This window comes from Sciurus vulgaris (assembly GCF_902686455.1).
Source record: "Sciurus vulgaris genome assembly, chromosome: 3".
NCBI classification, from domain to species: Eukaryota; Metazoa; Chordata; class Mammalia; order Rodentia; family Sciuridae; genus Sciurus; species Sciurus vulgaris.
The window spans coordinates 3,368,986-3,386,651 of NC_136463.1; the positions used below are offsets into that span (position 1 = coordinate 3,368,986).

At 53.4% G+C, this 17,666-nt stretch overlaps 1 protein-coding gene across 1 annotated transcript in view; it reads left to right on the plus strand.

The window, feature by feature from the left end:
• The first annotated feature begins 1,542 nt into the window (after nt 1-1,542).
• The window catches only part of CYTH1 (cytohesin 1), a 74,833-nt gene continuing 58,709 nt past the window's right edge, over nt 1,543-17,666 (plus strand). Inside the window, exon 1 of the mRNA XM_079131110.1 lies at nt 1,543-1,659. Coding sequence (XP_078987236.1) covers nt 1,638-1,659 — 22 coding nt within the window. The 5' untranslated portion in view covers nt 1,543-1,637. The remainder of the gene's footprint in view (nt 1,660-17,666) is intronic.

Sequence of the window (17,666 nt, forward strand, 5' to 3'; positions counted from 1 at the left end):
GTTCAGATTAGGCCTCCAGTCTTGGGAAGGAAAGCTGACTCCGCACGGGAGGGCCCACAAGACAAGCTTTGTAGCTTTTACTTCCACTTTTGGCTAATCTAAAAGAACCCCAGAAGTCCAGGGATCCCCATCAAGTTCTTCAGGCAGTGTTCTGTGTGGGGAGGGGGAGCGGGTTGTTTCTGGGGCTGCCATTTGGCAACTTTGGGACTTTCCTCTTTCTCACAAAGAAAGAGAAAAGGTCCCCAAATGTCCCAGTGTCTCATTTAGTCCTTTTTTTTTTTTTTTTTTTTTTTTTTTTTTTTTACATTTTCTTCCTCTATTCTGAGTATTTCTTTTTTCTTTCTTTCTTTCTCTCTCTCTCTTTTTTTTTTAGGTTGGTTCTATTTTGCCCAGGCTGGTCTTGAAATTCTGGGTTCAGGGGATTTTCCTGTCTTAGGCTCCAGAGTAGCTGGAGCTACAGGTGCAGACCTCTACAGCAGGTCCCTAGGGAATTATCTGAAAGGGCCAAGTAAGAGCCTGGTGAGCTAGGAGGGTTTTGATTGGTATATTGCCAGTTCTGGACAAGAGCTTACACCTAGTGTGTCTCATCCCCTGTGTGTCACAGGATCCCTTGACCCCTTTGGACATTAGTTTTTTGTTGTTGTTGTTTTGTTTTGTTTTTTCTTCTTGCCTTTATTGGGGATGCAACCCAGGGCTTCTCACATGCTAGGGAAGCCTCTGCCACTGACCTGAACTCCCAGCCCCAAGCATCAGTAGTTTCCTTGTCTAGGAGTTCATGGGCCAAGATGTTCTCTAGGGTCCTTTCCAGTTCATCTGCTGGTTCATTCGTTCATCAATTCTGCAGACACCTACTGGGGAATAGATGTGACCAGCCACTGCTCAACACTGCAAAGGGCAACTCAACCAGTCTGTCCAGAACAGGCAAATAAAACACCTAGGGAACAGTCTGGACATGTGTGAATGTAAGAGGTGCATGAATCAGGGTCACTAAAATCCTTAAGCTGGGAGAGGAGACGTCTTCCTTTGAAAGCTGACCCAGGTAAATTGGGAGGGCAGGGGAAGGAATATAGTGTGAACTCACATTATGTGACTGTTTAGACTGAAGTAAATGAATTCAAATAGCCTCGCCTCCTTGCCAAGCTGGGGTCGGGCCTGACTCTGCAGGTGGATATCAGCTGGGACCACCATGCCCTTCCGTGCACTCACGACCTTGGGCCTTTGTGGGCAGCCTGGCAGCCTGGCAGCCTGGCTGTGGGCCACGTCCGCTGCGCCACCTTTGAAGGCCAGTGCTACCCTTGCGAAACCCGAAACCTAAAACCTGCTCATCCCCACGGAGGCGGGCGTGGGCGGCACTTACTCCGGAGGCGTGGTCTGGGGCGGGGCCAGAGGCGGGCGGGACCTCGGGGGGCGCGCGTGCGCAGGGGCTGACCCGGGAGGCAGCCGCATGCGGTCGGGGGTGCGCGCGCGGGGGCGGGGGCGGGGCCTCGTGCTGGGGCGGGGCCGAGTCCGCGCGTGCGCGCGCGGGGCTGCGCGCGCCGGGGGCGGGGCTCCGGGCCGGGGCTGGGGCGAGCCGAGCGCGGCGGGACGCGGGCCGCAGCGGGCGAGCGGCGACCGGGGCCGGAGCCCGGCGCCGCGCCATGGAGGAGGACGACAGCTACGGTCAGTGTGGCCGCGCGTCCTCATTGCTGCCGAGCGCCCGGCGCTGCGGCCTCGGGCGCTGCGGCGGCCGGGGTTCCCGGGGACGGTGGTGCGGGACGCCGAGCCCGGGCGGCGGGGCAGTGCGCGGCTTCCGAGGGCCCGGGGCGCCGGGCCGGGGCCGTGGCGGCCGGGCTGCCGGGGCGGGGGCGCGTGGTGGGGTCTCCGGGACGCGGAGGGCCGAGGTCGCCGCGCCGGGGTCACGGACCGCCGGGTCCCGGCTCGGGTCGCAGGGGCCAGGGTCCTCGGGCCCGAGGGACCCGCGGGGCGGGCTGCGCCGGGTCTCGGCGGCGAGTGCGCGGCCGCCCCTGTCAGCCGCCTGGCCCGCGCCCGGGTTTCCGGCCCTCCGGGTGCTGGAAGTTGAGTGCCCCGGTCCAGCTCTTTGTTCCGAAATGACACGAGCCGGCGCGGCCCGGAGCCTGGACGGGCGCCCCTCGCCGACCTGGACCCGGGCACCCGGGCCGGGTTCCTACTGGCTGCTGTCGCCGTGAGCCAGCGCCTGGTCCCCATGTCTGTCCCTGGGGCCTGAGGGTGCCTAGGGGGAGACCAAGTTTGCATGTCTGCCTGCAGAGAGACTCCGGTAATGACACCTACAGTCGCCCTCCAATTGGACAAACTGCTCTCAGATTCTCCTGGCGACCTAGCAGTTGGCCATCTACTAGAGCACTGGCCCCTCCAGTAACTGGACATCTCAGGGGTGTCACAAAGCTGTTTAAAATGCTTTAGGTCAATTTTTAACATTGTTTCCCTGAGTAATTAAAGAATGGCAAATAGTAATTAAAGAATGGAAAATAGTAATTAAAAAATGGCAAAGAGTGGTGAACTTGGGGATTTGATAGGGAAGCACAAGTACAAAACTTAGAATGCCCAGGAGGCCAAGTGGGGTGAAGGCTGGCTCTGACTGATGTGCCTCTGAAGTGTGGACTCTGCAGTGTTAGGGAGCAGGCTTTGACGGGATATGTTAAAATGCCAAAAGGGATGTTGTTAGGTTTTGTATTTTTTTGCAAGTGAATCATTGAGGGACTACTTACTGATGAGAGTTGGTTTATGACCTGAACCTCAGACACGTGAACAGGGTGTTGTCCTCCCTGAACACTGGGCGCCTAAGCCTATCCTGAGTCTCCTCATTGCCTTCCAGGTAAAAGCAGGGTGCACCTTCCTTTTGTGGTGGAGGAGCAGTCACTTGCTGGCACCTCCAGACTCCTGGTTCTGCCCACTCCTGAGGAAGCTTCCTTTCTCTCTGCCGTCCCTGGGGTCTCACTGTTCTGCCCTGATTTGTTCTTGCCTCTCCCGGTGTTCTTGCCCTCTGGGTGAGGCAGGAAGCCTTTGGTCAGGTTACTTTTAACAGTGATTACTTTGCCACCAAGCATGACTTGTTCTTGTACTTGGAAGGAGTAAATAGAAGCAGGGCGTATTAGTTTCCTATTGCTGCTTTAACAAATTAACTCAAATGTAGGGGCTTAAAACAACATAAATTTATTATTTTATAGTTCTGGAGGTCAGAAGTCCAAGTACAAAATAGTCTCACTGGGCTAGAACCAAGGTTTCATGTGGGCTAATTCCTCCCGGACACTAGAAGGGACAGTCAGCTTCCTCACCTTCATTGACTCCAGGGCCACCTGCTTCCCTTGGCTCATGGCCCCTTCTGTCTTCAAAGCTGGCAGGTGGTATCTATCTCTCTGCCCTCTTGCCTCCCTCTTATTAGGACCCTTGGGCAGGCATCAGACCCCCTGGTCTGAAAAAGGACTGGAGCCTTATTTCTCCTTGCTGTATGAGGTGGCGAGTGGACAGGTCCTGGGGGTTTAGGACAGGGGCTTTTTTCCTTTTTCACTGGGCTGGGGATTGAGCCCAGGGGCACTGTACCTTGGAGCCAAGTCTCCAGGCCATGTTTTATTTTTCATTTTGAGACAGCTCTAAGTTGTGGAGGCTGGCTTCAATCATGTGATCCTTCTGCCGCAGCCTCCTAAGTAGCTGGACATCTTACAAACCACTATCCTGCTGACCACATAGAGAGATGAGAAGGAAGTTTATTTTCCATTTTGTACAATTTTAGAAAATCATTTTTAAAAATTTTGGAAGAACCGAAAAGATTGAATTAAAGACTCCCCGCTCATAGGGTCACCCCACAAAAAGTACCTTCTGACCTAAGATGATCACATGAAGGCCACAACTTCTGGTGGTTTACAGTTCGCTGTGTCTCCAGACTGCCTCTTTCTCTTGTGGTTACATGGACTCCCCCCGCTGTAGATCAGAAAGCGCGCGCAGTGCCGTGCCTGAGGCTCCCTTAGAGCCTCCACGTTTTCCTTCTAAGTAAACTCCTTAATATTTGATTTCCAGAATAACGAGAGTTTCACATCCTTTAGGGTTTTGTAATGGACCAATGTTTCGACTGTGCTTTTCCTGCTGTCCGCGCTTTTAAGTTGGTACAGTTACCTGAGTCAGCCTAGAACACTCCCACTGTTTTCAGCTTGTATCTTTGGGGAAATGCCTTAGAATTTCTGAGCTGTGATTTTGGCGTTTAAAAAAAACAAAAAACAAAACGAAACAAAACAAAAACCTTTGGAACACACCCATTTTTTTTTTTAATTTTTTTTAGATGTTGCTGGATTTTTATTTTCTTTATTTATATGCGGTGCTGAGAATCGAACCCAGTGCCTCACACATGCCAGGCAGGCCCTTTACCACTGAGCCACCACCCCAGCGCCCCTGGAACACACCCATTAATGATATGCTAAAGAAAGAGAGTGAGTCTCTTGGACAGTTCAGTTACAGAGAATTTCAGAAGCAAAGGTGAAGGCCTTTCTGGACCGCTATCCCCTCTGGAGCCCCCTAGACAAAGTAAGCACATGTGTGTGGGAAGATGCTGATGTTGGTGTGGAGTGCCTCCAGACAGACCTTTTACTTGCCTACACTCAACTGTCTGTGCTCAGGAAAAAAAAAAATTATGAAATTAAATTTTGCATACCTTCTCTTTATGGCTGATACCTAAGTGACTGTGCAGGGTGGGGAACACAAGGCATAGGCCATCACTCAGTAGGATGCTTGTCAGGGGCTTTCCAGAGAGTATTTCCATCCTGCTGAGCCGTGTTGTCATCAGTTTGGACTGTACCTTCACCTTGAATAACTTACAGATTCAACAGGATTTAAGGTAAGTTTTCAACTAAAAGGCAAGGCTGCCTCTTAAAAAAGAGGTATCTGCAAGATGTCCTTTAGTTATCCAGCTTGTGAGTTACCTTAAGTTGCTCTCACCTTTGGTGTGATCTTCACATTCAGCTGCTAGATTCATTATCTAATGCAGGCAAACTAGATCCTGTTTTAAGTTAGAATATCAGTGTTTCAACAAGAGTTGAGGAAACTAGATTTCAGTTTCATAGTGGAGGGAGAGCAGGGGAGCAGCGCAGTTAAGAAAACAGCTGAGGGACTTGGGATACAGCTCAATTGGTAGAGTGCTTATCTCACACAGCACAAGACCCCAGGTTCAATCCCCAGCACCAAAAAAACAGTTGATTTGCATGTTCTAGGATTACTGAGGAGCAGTTGCATAAGAATAGACCTGTTCTTGCTAGCTTTGGCCCTTAGGGGTTTGGGGGATGTGGAAGGCAAGGGTGAGAGGAAAGAACACAAAGACACCCAGCTCCAGACTTTCAGGGTCACTTTTCATCTGTTACCTCCATCCTCCTATCCCCTTCCCCAGGGGTCTGGCTTGCTTCCTAGACATGGTTAAATATAGCCCAGGAAGCTCAGGGAACCTCAGAAGAATTAGCCCTGTGGACTGGATAGTGGCTGACCCTCCTGCTGTGGTCACTGCAGGGCTGGGTACCCAGGGTGTGGTGAAGCATGGGGTGGAGGGCAGCCTACCTGCAGAGCAGGGCCACCTGACCATTCAAACCTGATTTTAGTGCCCAGTGCTGGGCCAGTGCTTCAGGGGTGACCCAAACAGGAGTAGTTTCTTCTGTTTTGTCCCCCTGGGGATTGAACTCAGGGCCTTGTGCTTATGAGGCAAGCACTCCCCTGTTTCTTCTGTTCTGATGGAAAGGAATTGTGCTGTAGGCATAAATCTCAGGTGTCCACAATGGGAAACGCAGGTGTGCTGTGTTATGGTTTGTGATGAAGACCCTGGAAAAACGGAGACTTTTTATCAAGATCATAGGAAGATCTGATCACATTACACCATGAACCACGAAGACCTATAGGTTAGAGTTGATGAGAAGTTTGAACAAGAAAAATAATCGTTAATCTTATTTTTCTTTGAAAAGTTTGGGATTGGTGATTATCTAAGAGCTGAACATATAGGGTGGGTATTCACGCCATCCATAGCTGGTTGGCCTTGTTCCCTCTAAACGCTGTGAACCTGTTTTCTTTGGACAGTCCCAGTACTTCCCTACTGGATGGCTGCACTTCCTGACTTCCTAGTTCTCAATGGCAAAAGGAAGAGGTGTGTTTGCCTCACAGGACACTCTCCTGAAAAGACTCAATGATGACCTCTGTGCTTCCTCTTGGGGACTTCTGAGCTCTTGGCAGGCCTCTGGGCCCCCTCTGAATCTGTGTACAGGTCTTCATGTGTGTGCACTTTTGGAGGACCCTTAGCTTAATCAGGTTCTCAGGAGGCACCGGCCCTGGGTCTCCACTCCAGAGGGTGCTCATGCCCTCTCTTAGCACACTGCCACGTAGAGACCAGCTGGTCACCCAGCAGTCACAGCCGGTGTTAGTGCAGAGAACAATTGCCTTTCCCAGGGTGGGTCTGTGGTGCCGGTGTTTCTTGATCAACTGCTGCAGGAGCTCTTGCTTTATTAGCTTCAGGCTTCACTCTTGTGCCACACCAGGAGGAGTTGGCCCTTAGGAGATCACCTTCAGTGTGAGGGAGTGGAGGTGCTGGTCTCCAGGGAGATGTGCCTTCTGCCCTCAGGTGGTAAGCCAGGTGTGGGCAGCAGGCCTTGCAGGGGTCTGAGCCCAGGAGAGGCAGCTCAGCAGCTGTTGAGGGGCAGTGGAGGGAGGCATGTTCTTCCTGGCAGGAGGTGACCTGCAGGGTTGGGGCACGTCTTCCACCCTCCACTCCGGCGGAAGCAGGAGCAGCCCGATGCAGAGCCTGTTCTTGTTTCCTGAAGAGATGACTTCCATTGTTTGTAAATTTCACTGTACACTTAATGATTCACCTTTATTAAAAGAGCACACTTTTGTGAAGTGAGGGCCTTCTTAGGAGATCTGGGCATGAGGTCACCGCGGGTATGTATTCCGTGGTCGTACCCATATTTCTGGGGCTGATATTAGCATGTCAGAGGTGCTTGATGCATGGTGCCAGTTTGCTTTCCAAAAGGACCATACTCTCCTTGACTGTGTCTGGGGACAGGTACTGTTTGAGGGCAAGTGTGCCACTGTGAGGATTAGCAAAAGCCTTTTTAAAAAATCTTACCTGGGGCTGGGGTTGTGGCTCAGTGGTAGAGTGCTTGCCTGGCATGTGTGAGACACTGGGTTCAATTCTCAGCACCACATATAAATAAATAAAAAATAAAGACTCATCAACAACTTAAAACATTTAAAAAAAAATCTAAAAAAAAAAAAAAATCTTACCTAGTGGTCACCAATAGTGCCTCGTTAAACATATTAGCTAGGTCGAAAGAATTTTTTCCATATTTAGCTTTCATACGGGATGATGACTTATTAATTTAACTGAGGCAAACTCTTTTTATGGTCCTGTCAAGTGGTGAACCTGGTTCTCTCACTCTGATGTTTTCAGTGTGAGAAAGAGGGAAAGCTCTGTGGAGTTTGGCCAGCTTTTGACTGATTGTAGTCACTTTGTTGCCTTCCCTTGATTGTTCTCCTAAAACCAAAGATCCCTCCACCATCTGCTGTCTTCTGGCCAAAAGCTCTCCTCTGGAGGAAGTTGGTTGAACAGGCCTTGCGGCCTGGGTGATGCTAAGCTGCCCCGCATGTGGGCTGCTGGCTTTTTCCTAAGTGTGCACCTGGTAGATGAAAACCCCTCAGATGCTTCACGTGTCCATGATCCGGGGGGTGCTTCCTCCACCGTGGGCGCCAGCAGAGTGCCCTAATTTCATGGAGGGAGCCCACACCCGGGGAAGGAGGAGACCTGGCCTGCAGTGCCAGTGCTGCAGATGGGGCTTCTGAAGGCAGCTCTGCCTGAACCTGCCCCGTGCCCCGTGCTCCCTCTCGGGCTGCTCCTTGGTTGTCTCTAATTGTTGCTTAGTTTCAGTTGCAGTAATAGAGGCCTGGAGGAGTGGGGAATCATCTAGAAATGTTCAAGAAGCAATCCCACATCCTCTCAGACTGCTGGTATGTTGTTTGCCTCTCTCTGCAGGACTTCAAAACCACCCGGGGAAGGGCAGCGGGTGCAGCGGGTGCGTGCCTGTTGTCCCGGTTGACAGCATGGCTTCTGCTCCTGGGGCTCTGAGGTGGAGGTTGGTGCCTCTCCGTGGTGACTGGAGGGTGGTGCTCCTGTGTTCCCCTGTGTCTGACGTTAAGGAGGTTTCTTCCTGAGGAGCAAGCACTGTCCGTCTGTGCTGGTAGCGTGGGCATGAGTGGTGGGCTTGGTGAGGGCTAGGAGCAGGCCTGGGTTTCGGTTTGGGGGAGCAGTTTGTAATTGCTCGTTCAGTCAGTAAGCGTCCCCTGCGGTCACCATCCCCGTCATCATGGAGGTGGAGGGAGGCATACTGCGAGGGGGCGTCTCACAGTGGACTGGCTCTGTGCACGTGGAAACCTGGGGCAGACGCAGGGGGCAGTGGCAGCGCCACGTGTTGGGTGGACCTGAACTGGGCAGGAGAAGGTTCCTGGAGGGGCTGGCACTTGCGGGGAGGCACTTGGGCAACCAGCGGGTGCTAACTGGGTGAATTTGGAGCAAACACGCTTCAGGCCAAGAGCAGGGGAGGCGGGGGCTGAGGTAGCATGGCCCTTGGGAACGGCGAGTGGCTCTGTGACTGGTGCAGCTGTGAGGCAGGTCACAGAGGGGACCGCCACTGAGGATGAGGTCAAGGACTTACTTATGCTTGGGCTGTAAGGAGAGGTCCAGAGTCCTCAAGAAGGGCTTAAGTGTCACTTTATGACAGTGCGATCCCATTGGCAGTGACCCTTGAGAACTGCTGTGACCTTCCAGGTGAGGTGAGGTAAGGTCCTGGGGCAGTGGGAGTGGAGGAGAGGGAATGAATGCAGACGGTGAGGGCCGGTAGGGGTTGGCCACCGTGCTTGGGAGGGGCATTGTGGGACTTAAGGGCCAGCCAGGTTCTGTCTTTGGATGACTACTTGAGGGAAATTCAGACTGAGGTCTGATTTGAACCAGGAGTTGGGCAAGTGCAGGGTTGCGAGGTACCTACAGAGCGCTCCCTGAAGGAGCCACCTGAACAGTTGGATTTGCACCCAGAGGTCTACATGGGAGCGCAGCGCGTCCAGGGATGGCGGCTGTAGGTGGCATCTTGGCACAACCCTCTGAGGGCTGGTGGAGGAAGAAGTCTGCAGGGGACCCTTCGGGTAACCGGACTGCACCGAGCTGGTGGGCGGGCACAGCGGCTGGGGCGTTGCGGATGCGAGCCCTTTGCTTTTAATTGAGAATAGTGAAGACTGCCACAGTCTTTTAGAAAACATCCTTTTGGAAGTTTTTCTGAACAGGCTTGAGCAGTGGTCAGGGCCCATTTCTGCCCGGGGGGAGCAGGCCCGTGTCCTTTTGTTCCTCTGGGCTTCCGTGCACGGCAGCTGCAGACTGCATGTGTTGGGAGCCTGTTCAGCTTAGGTTACTTTCTCCCGTATTTTCCGGCTCCCTAAGTAGTTTCCAGCTGACCTCACGATGGAAACGGAGAGTGGCCTGCTGTCTCACTGTCCTGGCACGTTCAGCTGCTGCCCGACGCGCCCCCAGGTGTCCCGCCATCCTCTGCAGCCGGCGTGTCTGGGCGCACTCCTGCCCGCTCCACTGGCACTGCCTTGGGTGCCAGTGGAGGGTCCCAGCGGGCACTCAGCCTGGTTCATTCATCGCCCCGTCACCACGGGGTCTGCTCTTTCCTGCTGTCTAAATTGTCTGTGAGTCCAGCCCTCCCCGTCCACCCAGGCGGCTGTGGCACTGTCTGCTCTGTCAGCCTGGGAAACAGCTGGCTCCGGTGTCCTGGTGTGTGCTGTGGGGCAGTGCCTGCAGGCCTCCCGGTGAGGTGGCACAGCGAGCAGGCCCCTCACCGTGGGGTCTGTGAGGCGGCACGGCTGGACAGGGACTGCTGCTGCCCAACTCTGCGGCGGTAGCTGACCGCGGGCTGTGCACAGCCTTCACGGCTGAGCACCCTGCAGGTTCCCGGGAAGCCCCCGGCTGCCCTCCCTGTGTGGTAGGACTAGATACTGCACCCCGTTCACAGGTAGAGAGGTGGACACCCAGAAATCCCATTCTGTGGAGTCTGGGGCATGGGCGGGCTGGCCTTGCTGGCCCCTGGCTTGGACCCTGGGCCAGGCTCCCTCTGCTACTTGCCCCTCCTCTTCCTTCTCGTATACTTTTCTTCTCTCTCTCTCTCTCTCTCTCTCTCTCTCTCTTTTGGTATGGTGATTAAACTCAGGGCCACTCAACCACTGAGCCACATCCCCAGACCTTTTTTGTATTTAATTTAGAGGCAGGGTCTCACTGAGTTGCTCAGGGCCTCTTTGGCTGAGGTTGCTTTTCCCTCGAGATCCTCCTGCCTCAACCTCCTGAGCCACTGGGGTCACAGGCATGGGCCACCGTGCCAGCCTCCACTTTTCTTAACTTACACACTTTGCTACCTGTGGTATGTTGTGTTTTCATTTTTAGACTTTGGAACTTCTCCTGGGATGTGGGACTGGGTTCCATGTCTCTGTACTTGCTGACCCTGTGTGTGGTCATCACACTGGTAGTGTTGGTCTGGAGAGCCCCTGTCCTCCTCTGGTAAATGATCGTTGCGTGGCACTGTGGGTTATGCAGCCTGACCTTCAGCAGCTCCCTGGAACCAGAGTGCCTTTTGTGGTTGGGCGACCAGAATTTGTGAGAGATCCAAATTCCTGGATAAAGGCCAGTGCTGGTGATCATGCCTCTCGGCCTCTGACAGCCTTTCCCCTGTACTCTGTGACCCATCCACCCCTGGAAGACCATGCCAAGGCAGTCAGGAGTGCACAGTAAGTGACGAAGCAGAACCTGTGGGGCCAGCATCCTTGGCATCTGCCTGGCTGAGGCTCTGACCTGGCAACTCTGGCTCGGAACAGGGTGTCTTCAGGACGTGGGTGCCAGGGGGGCCACCGAGGGTCCTGAGACGGAACTGCAGCTCTACTGGGACAAAAGTAGATGTCAGGGCCCAGATGCATGACAGTTAAACAAGAAGGCTGACTCTAGTCTTTGAAGGATCTTTGTAGAATCAGATTTGGATCACCTGGCTGCTCGCAGCTCACTGTGGACTGGTCCTTGGGAGCACCTCCAGGTGACCTGGGAGACTCCAGTGTCTCCTTGTTCTGAGGCCTCTTGCTTCCTCCCAGTCCTTGTGAGCTGTGGCGCTTTCCAGGGGCCCCTGGTTGTCTTGCTCGGCACTTATGCCTCCTGTCGTGTGGTCCTGGGCTTGCAGGCAAAGTGCACACTCAGCCTCTGCCTGCTTCCCTCTGCCCCGTGGTCTTTACTGCCACCTCTGGCCCGTCTCCTCCTCTCCACATGGCCTATTCTGACTTACCAAGGAGCGTCACTTCCTCCTCGCTCCCTAACTTGGGTGATGGCTCTCAAGGCTGCCCTCATCCAGACTGCAGTGTCCAAGCAGGGAGGGAGAGTTCTGCAGGTGCTAGGGCAGGGTCAGGAGACAGAGGTGCGCTGTCCAGCAGGATTGCACCCTGGCCTGTGTTCTGGCTTTCAGGGGTGTCCTGCAGGGCACTGGAGAGGCTCCTTGGCACCCGTGGTGCTCGGGAGGGCCAGCTGGTCCAGCTCTGTACCTCTGACCCCCTGCTCTGTGCCCTGGCCAGAGCCTCTAAGTGCTTGGAACCTCCACTGGGCCTTCTCCCGCCCAGTCCTCCCTGTGCCAGCCCCTGCCCAGTTCCTCCTCCTCTCAATAGGAACTTGGCTAGGCGGCCTGCAGGTCCCTCCCCGCACCCCGCTGGCCTGGTGCCCTTGGTGCTCGTCCTTGAAGAATGGTGGGGGACAGTGTGGTTGGCCTTCTCTGGCTCAGTTTCTCGTTATTTGACCCAACCCACATACCAAAACAGGTCCTGGCGCATTGGTGCTCAGTTTATTGCCTGAATCATTAGGTCTGCACTGCCATCTGTTTTTATGTGGAAACCGAGCCCCATATGCCCATGGGCTGAGACCAGGGCCCCTTGCCTGCATGCGTCCCTGTTCCTTCTGTTGCTTTGTGGCTTATCCAGAAGCTTATTTGTCACTGCCCCAGCTGTGGGGTAAACAACCAAGTCCTCCCTGTTGCCTTGTTGGAGGGCTTCACAGATACTTTCTGTGCTTTTGAGATTTCAATGCAGATCTAAAAAAGAGGGATTTACTTGAACACCATGGTTATTCTATATGTGAAAGATGAGTGTAGCAAATAACTTCCTGGGGCTAATATAACCTCTGGCAAGGTGATTTATGGTGTATCTCCACTTTAATCCAGGAAGTATTAAGGCGTATCTTGAAGACAGGTGTATCTTGAAAGGGATTAAAAATGGATAGTTGGGCTGGGTGCAATGCACACGCCTGTAATCCCAGCAACTCAAGAGGCAAGAGGCAGGAGGATCGCAAGTTCAAAGCCAGCCTAAGCAATTTAGCAAGACCCTTAGCAACTTAGCGAGACCCTATCTCAAAATAAAAAAAAAATAAAAATAAATAAGAAGGTCTGGGGATGTGGCTCAACCACACAGCATCACTGGGTTCAATCCCCAGAACAACAACAACAACAACAACAACAACAAAAATTGGTAGCTGGGATTTGGGGTGTCTAAAAGTGGTTAGGATAGCAGCTGGGTGGACATCTTGGCAGAATGCTGCTTTGATGTGGGAATCCGCTGGACAAAGAAGGGCTCTGCTCTAATAGTTTCATTGTTGCCATCACAGATTTAGTGACTTAAAACAGTGTGCATTCATTACTGCACAGCTCTGGAGAAGGCTGCTGTGAGTCTCCCTGGGCTGTCCTCCCGAGGCCGTGAGAGACCCGTTCCCCTCCTGGAGGCTGCACACTCCTGGGCCCTCAGCCTGTTCCTTCTCTTCAGAGCCAGCGGTGGCTGGTGGAGTCTTTCTCACATCCCTCTGACAATAGCCCTCCATCTTCGAGGTCCTTGGCGCCCACCTGGATGACAGGACAGTTTCCCTCTCCTGTGGTTAGCCGACTAGCAGTTTCCATGCATTTACTACCTTTGCATAGCCTTCGCGGAGCAGGGTGTGAGCTCTCAGGGCCCTACTTCTGTGGCAGGCCAGGTGTTCGGTCTTTTGTGGAGGCCTGTCTCTGTCGAGGCTGACTGCAGTGCTGTGGGCTCCTTCTGGCTTCCTCTAGTGCCTTGAGTTTTGGAAGCGCTGTCCCTAATGTAAGGGCCAGGGAGGTCAGGGCAGAAGCTGCAGCAAGCCTTGGAGCCGGCCCTGTGTTCCGCTGCTCAGCAGCCATTCCAGAGTTTCTTGGGTCAGAGGTGGTGTTGCTGCTCCAGCCTTGGGAAGTGCTTGTACTCTGCTTGAGAGCACGGATGGTTTTTCCTGTTTTCACGTAGTGGATGCACGTCCACATGGGGTCTTGGTATGGAAAAGGAGCACGTTATTCTAGAAGGAGTTTCTGGCAGGACATGATCTGGGGGTGGGTTTCCCAGACACGTGCCCTCTTCCCCTGCCACACGGTGGACCTGGTTATGGAGGAAGAGGCTAGATGTTCGCCCCCCGCCCCCCAGGTATGCTGCAAGTTCCTTGGCTTAATTTCCACCCTGAGTGGGATTCAAGTCAGTTTCTGGCTAAATACTACTGTTCTTTCCCTTTTCTGCTTGCTGTAATTCAATCTTCCATTTTCTTACACATATAAATGTCTGTATATAGCATTCTAATGAGAAATCTGAACTTCTGCTTTAGAATATCACATAAGCAATTCTTCCTCATACTGAAACATCAGCTGACAGCGCAAAGCACATAGTTAAAGTCATATGATACTTAAGAAGTCAGAGCGATTTTAGCCTAGCTGAGGTGCACCCCTTTAATTCAGCAAATGGGGGGTCTGAGGCCAGAGGATCACACATTCAAGGCCAGCCTCAGCAACCTATTGAGCCCTAAACAACTTAGCAAGATCCTGTCTCAAAAAATAGAAAGGGCTGGGGATGTGGTTCAGTGGTTAAGCACCCCTGGGTTCAATCCCTGATACCAAAAGCAAAGAAAAAGAAGTTAGAGCACTTTTAGTTCTCTGTATTATCATGTCCCCAAGACCAGTTGATTTCTCTACAAAAATAGGTCACACCTTACTCTGTCCCAGCCTGGAGCAAGAAGGGTGGAAGGAGAGGGCACTCTGTTGGGATCTGTCTGGTGGAGAAAGCCAGAACCTCAGGACACTTGGGAAGCAGGCGTGTCCTCCAGTCTGCAGGGGAGCAGACTCGATGCGCCTGCAGCTCCTCAGGAAGGAGAGGGTGCACTCACGTGCAGAGCAGTAGCGAGCTCTGAAGGATGGAGCTGCTGGACAGGAGGATGACCAGAGCAGGCCGAGCAGAGGCCGCCACCCAGCACCCGTTGTTAGGAAATGTGTTTCATCAACTCATGTTCATACGTGTGCAGGAACATTTCCGTGACCTTTGCAGAGTTGGATCAAACCCTGGCACCAAAACTGGGAGGGAGCTGGGAAGGGGCGTTGGGTATGACTGTCTCTAACCACAGGTATGGAGGAAGAGGGTGCAAAGACAGATGTCGCAGTCTCTGACTGAATGAGGGGGTGGCTTTGATTTTAAGAAGTGATGTCACCAGGTTTACTTGGCATCTGTGACTTTAAGGAAGATAGGTGCTTGATGCTTTGTGAAAGCTGAGGTTACTTTTCACTGTCATTTGAAGAGGACAAGGTCCATCCAGGTGCCACAGTGAGCACCTGTCTCCCCAGCGACTGGGGACGCTGAGGCAGGAGGCAGCTGAAGCCCAGAGGTCCAAGGCCAGGATTTTGTTCTCTTTGCCTTTAGAATAGAAGCACGCCAGGCTGTGAGAAGCCCACCTGTTGGGCTGCGAGGGCAGATGCCCCTGTTTCCTCATGTTGGTGTGCGGTGTCTGTGGGTTCGGTCCCGTGGTACCTACGCAGCTGGAGCAGTGAACCTGCAGGGCTGGTCAGCTTACCTCCTTCAAGCTCGTGATCGGGTGAATTTGGATTAGGACAGTAGTTCCCACACTTGACCACTTTGTGGAATCACCTGGGTGAATTTTTTTAAAAAGCAGTTTATTCTGGGTCTGCTCTCTGGCCATTTCTTTTTTTCTTTTTTTTAATATACGTTTTTTAATTGTAAGTGGACACGATACCTATTTTATTTTATTTTATTATGTGGTGCTGAGGATCAAACCCACGGCCATGCGTGCTAGGTGAGCGCACTGCCATGGAGCCCCAGCCCAGCCCTCTGGCCTTTTCCAATGAACTGGGCCTTGCAGGGCGGGTCAGGAACGGGTGAGTGAACATGCACCTGTGCAGTTGTGCAGCTGCGGGTAGCCGGGGCTCGGGGTGCCAGGCCAGTGCTCTGCCGCGTGCCACATCCCAGCCCTAGATGCTTTTTTTTTTTTTTTTTTGTGGTACTGGGGATCGAACTCAGGGCCTTGTGCTTGCAAGGCAAGCACTCTACCAGCTGAGCTATCTCCCCAGTCCTAGATGCTTATTTTTAAGGTTTCAACATTCAGGACCCCAAGCCCTCAGGAAGACCACCCTCAGAACCCCCAGACTTTGCGTGGATGGCTCCACGCAGTGGTTGGCCTGTTCTCTGAGCTGATGGTCTGAAAGATCACAGCAACAATTGCCTGTCCCAAAGGAGCCGGGTGCCTAGTGGTGAGGGCCCGCAGGTCAGTGACTGGGGACGGGGTCTGTGTCCTCTGACTTACGTGGCTTTGCTTCAGGCCATTCAGCATCCCCTTCGTGTGCCCAGTGGTGAGGGCCTAGTGACTGGGGACGGGGTCTGTGTCCTCTGACTTACGTGGCTTTGCTTCAGGCCATTCAGCATCCCCTTCTGGATGCTGGGCTTTCGGAGGTTTCCAAGAAGAGGCTCAGCAGATCAAAGAAGCAAAAAATAACCAAGCTGGGGTTTTTTTTACTCCTTTATTACAGTTACCAAGTTTAACTGCCCACCATCTTTGGCTTCCTGAGTGTCTTGGTGTGGTGTTCTGTTTTGGTTTTTGAGGAGGTGCCTCCCTGTAGCTGCTGCTGTTGCTAGGCAGCCCCTGGACAGGTGCCAGCTCAGAGCCCGTCTGTGCAGCAGAGGGGAAGTGGTTCGGCTCCTTCACTGTTCCCTCTTGGGCGAAGGAGGGGCTTGGCGCTGGGACGTGGGTGCCAGGCCTGCAGAGGAGCAGGGTGGTCCTGGCCTGGGAGTCTGCTCTCTTCCAGTCGGGATAGGATCGGGACGTAGCCGCAGCAGGCTGGCTGCTTGACTGGCGAGGGCTGTACCTCCCCTCCAGCACCTGGCCCATCTTTGAAAAGGTCATTGTGAAATTCTCTGACACAGGCAGAGGCAAAGGGGGAGTCTGTGACCCTCCATATCCCCTCTCCATGAGCATTTCCTTTCTTTTTAGTACATATTTTTACCTGTTCATCTTCCTTAATTCTTTTCTGGAAAATGTGGTGTGTGGGATGTTTTGTAGCTTGCTCTTAAAAAAAAAAAAGAAAAAAAATGTTTTTCTCTTCCATTAAAATTCATGTGTAAGTTGGTCTCAGTGGCACATGCCAGCTACTCTGGAGAATGAGGCAAGAGGACCTCAAGTTTGAGGCCAACCTGGGCAACTCAGCGAGACCCTGTTTCAAAATAAAAATGGAAAGGACTGGGGCGTAGCGAAGTGCTAGAGTGCTTGCCTGGTGCGTGTGAGGCCCTGGGTTCCATCCCAGCACCTTGGAAGAGATTTTTTTTTTGTATTGACACAATTTTTAGCAGCCTCTGTGAGGGAAGGACCCCAGCCTCATAGAGGAGTGCAAGGAGCACGGCCTGAGAGGAGCAGACTTCACCAGCAAGCAGCCAGCTCACTTAGCTCCATAGGTACTGCACATAAAGAGAGGGCTCAGTGACAGGAACGTCAGGTGGGGTGCCAGTTCCCCAGCCCCAAATCTCATGGTGACACAACCCGCCAGGATGGTGGCTGTGCCTGAGTTGGGCTGGTCTGCCGTGGAGGGACCTAGTTCCAAGGGCTTGCCACCCTGTGGGAACGGCAGCCCGGCCAGCGCCCTCCCCGGCAGTGGGCACATCATGCTGTGCTCTTTGACCCAGTCAGTGCCACCAGCAACAGAAAGATGGGTGGTCTTGCAGATTGGCACACTGGCAAGGCCGTGCGCATGCTTGGGCCCTGGCGGAGCCCACCAGCCCAGTGTGCAGTGTGTGGATGGCCTTGATGAACCAGCCACAGCTCCTGTTGGACGGTGAGTGGTTTCCGCTGGGTTCCTGTCGCAGATTGCCCCATGACATTTTCATTGGTGAGACTGCCCACGTTTCCCGTTATTTTCCGGGGCCAGGTTCCTGTCGGTGTCTCGCTGGGCCCAGGGTCTGGCCCTGCAGTCCCCACCTGCGGCAAGTTCTGCTGCCTTTCACCCAGGGGTGATGCTGCTTCATTCACCCTTCCGGCTCGGAGATGTGTTTGAGTCGTTTAGCTTCTCGGTACGATTCTAAATCTCCCCTCTCTGTCAGCGCCGTCGGGGGATGAGCTTGCTCTGAGAACCGCGCCAGGCATCTGCGCCAGAGACACTTGCCAGCTTCTCCCCGTCTTTGAAGTCACGTGGCATAGCCCTGTGAGACAGCTGCCCCACAGGCCCTGGTGACCACGCCAGGACCCCCATTCCAGAAGGAAAAGAAGAACTCTGACTTTTGACCAGAGGGAAGCTCATTCCTCC